At 40.3% G+C, this 2,536-nt stretch overlaps 1 protein-coding gene across 1 annotated transcript in view; it reads right to left on the reverse strand.

The window, feature by feature from the left end:
• Nucleotides 1-2,536, reverse strand: part of LOC106868096 (phospholipase D1) — a 146,838-nt gene that overhangs the window by 15,111 nt on the left and 129,191 nt on the right. Inside the window, exons 17-18 of the mRNA XM_014913212.2 lie at nt 1,398-1,525; nt 497-615 (exon numbers count right to left, since the gene is read on the reverse strand). Coding sequence (XP_014768698.1) covers nt 497-615; nt 1,398-1,525 — 247 coding nt within the window. The remainder of the gene's footprint in view (nt 1-496; nt 616-1,397; nt 1,526-2,536) is intronic.

Below are 2,536 nucleotides of genomic sequence, written 5' to 3' on the forward strand. Positions count from 1 at the left end.
ACTACCCAAGTGGTTCACTACCCAAGTAGTTCACTACCCAAGTGGTTCACTACTCTAGTGGCTCACTACCTTAGTGGTTGCCTACCTTTGTAGTTGACTACCCTTGTGGTCGAATACCCTACTGGTTGACTACCCTGCTGGTTTACTACCTTAATGGTTGACTACCCTAGTGGTTGACTATCTTAATGGTTCACTTCCTTAATGGTTCACTACCCTAGTGGTTCCCTGCTCCTGTGGTTCCCTTCCTTAGAAGTGTACTGTCCAAGTGCTTCACTCCCCTATATAGTTTCCATCTACCAAATCCACTCACAGGGTTTTGACTGGTCTGGGTGTATAGCAGAAGATACTTGTCCAAGGAGCCATGCAGTGGAACTGAACCTGAGATCACGTGGTAGGGAAGCAAACATCTTACCACACAGCCTCTGTGTGTGTGTGTGTGTGTGTGTATGTTTGAGCTAAAAGAATGTAAATAAACTGTTTGTTGTCTGTCACTCACTTTGATCATATTCCAACGTTGAATGAAATGGCGTGCAACATCCTGCGCAGCGCTGCCGTAGACAGCCATTCCAATATCATGCCAGGGCATCCGCGGTGTCTTAGTGCGGTCAATCATATCTGAAAAGAAAACAAGAACAGAGATTTTCCATGAATTCTTAGAGAGACTTTCAAATATTTTAGATGAAGTTACATATCACTAATACTCATCTACAGAACAGACAAAACAACATAAATTTGAGTGGAAGGGACAGGTAATTAGATTGACCCCAGTATTTGACCAGTACCTTATTTTATTGATGTGGGAAGGATGAAGGATAAAGTAGACCCCAGTGGGATGTGAATTCAGAATCTGAATGGATGGATCTAACACTACAAGGATTCTACTAATGTAACCCCTCCCATTCCCATCACCATTTAATATTGGTGCCATTGTATCACAGAAGACTGGATTCTTGTTTGGATCCAATAATGTTATATTCCCGCCAATAATATTGGTTTTGAATTTTAGCGTAAGGCCAGAAATTTTGGGGAGGGAATATCTCGATTACATTGACCCCAGTGCCTTAACTGGTACTTATTTTATTGACTCCAAAACAATGATAGGCAAAGTCGACCTCAGCAGAATTTAAGTTCAGAATGCTGGTTAGCATTTTGCCTGGCATGCTAACGATTCTGCCAATATCAATTAGTTTTTTGGCTGGCCACAGCTAGAATGTCTTTCATCACATGTCTGCTTGATTGAGGAAACAACAACAACAGGTTGTTTTACTTAATGTCAGTTACTGTGAGTGACTTGATTCTTATCAAGGTAAAATATGATGGGTAATAGTAAGAAGGAAGAGTGGGGCAGGAGAACAATAACAACAACAACAACAATGGTAACATGCACAAAAGCTTACCTTCAAAAGGTGCTTCAAGGTCAACAAAATCTTTGAAGATAAAGTTACAGTAGTCTTTACCAATCCATAGTTTAGAAGCACCATGCAGTGAAGTTGGCGGAGATTCTGATATAGAATCATCATTGGAGCTGAAAGAATGGGGAAGATAAGAATGAGGAATAGAATACGGTAAATGAAGATAATTATAATTAATGATAAAGATAATTTAATCATTGTTTTCATTTTCTATTTTCCTTTTCATGCTTGCATAGTTTAGGCATGTGGAGGTGCATGGCTTAGTGGTTAGGGTGTTGTACTCATGATCATAAGATTGTGGTTTCGATTCCTGGTGTAGGTGATGCATTGTGTTCTTCATTTCACATTGCAAAAGTTTATTCAGCTGGTAGAAATTGGTAATTCTGTGACAAGTCAGTGTCCCATCAAGGTGAAGAATATATACACCACAGGGTCCAGGAAACCAGCCTTATGACCCTCTGGTTCATGAAGCCCCTCCTTTGATGGTCCAGACATCTCTTCCCCAATACACTATCTCATCATTTCTCACAAATATTTTTTTCATGTCTTTCATAAAGTTCTACTATTTGAGATAGACTTTCTTCCCATGTTTTTCCTTAGTTTTCATCTTTCACAGGTTCCGTCCACTTGGATTTCTGGACCCTTCTATAACCAACCGTCATCATCCACTGTACACATCACATGTCCCACACCAGCTCAGTCTTATCTCTTTCACACTACATGGAAATTCTCTTATAATCCAGATTTTCTCTCAAGTAGTTTGTGCTCTATTGCTCATGCATACTAACATTACACATCCAGCGAAGGACCATGCTTGCCTCAATTCTTTCCACCCCTTGTATATCTTCTACATTCAATTTTCATGTTTCATTACCAGGCAACAATACACTTCACACACAAATATCATACAATCTGCCCATCACTTGAAAAAAAGAGTCCCTTTGACATCCTCATCATTTAAAGTCTGTTCTCCATGCTGGCATGGGTTGGCAAGCCAGGGAACTGCACCATGTTCCAGTCTGGTTTTGCTTGGTTTCTACAGCTGGTTGCTCTTCTTAACACCCAATCACTTTACAGAGTATACTGGGATGTGATCAGGGTTGTGTGTGTGTGTGTGTGTGTGT

Source organism: Octopus bimaculoides, chromosome 21, assembly GCF_001194135.2.
Source record: "Octopus bimaculoides isolate UCB-OBI-ISO-001 chromosome 21, ASM119413v2, whole genome shotgun sequence".
NCBI lineage: Eukaryota > Metazoa > Mollusca > Cephalopoda > Octopoda > Octopodidae > Octopus > Octopus bimaculoides.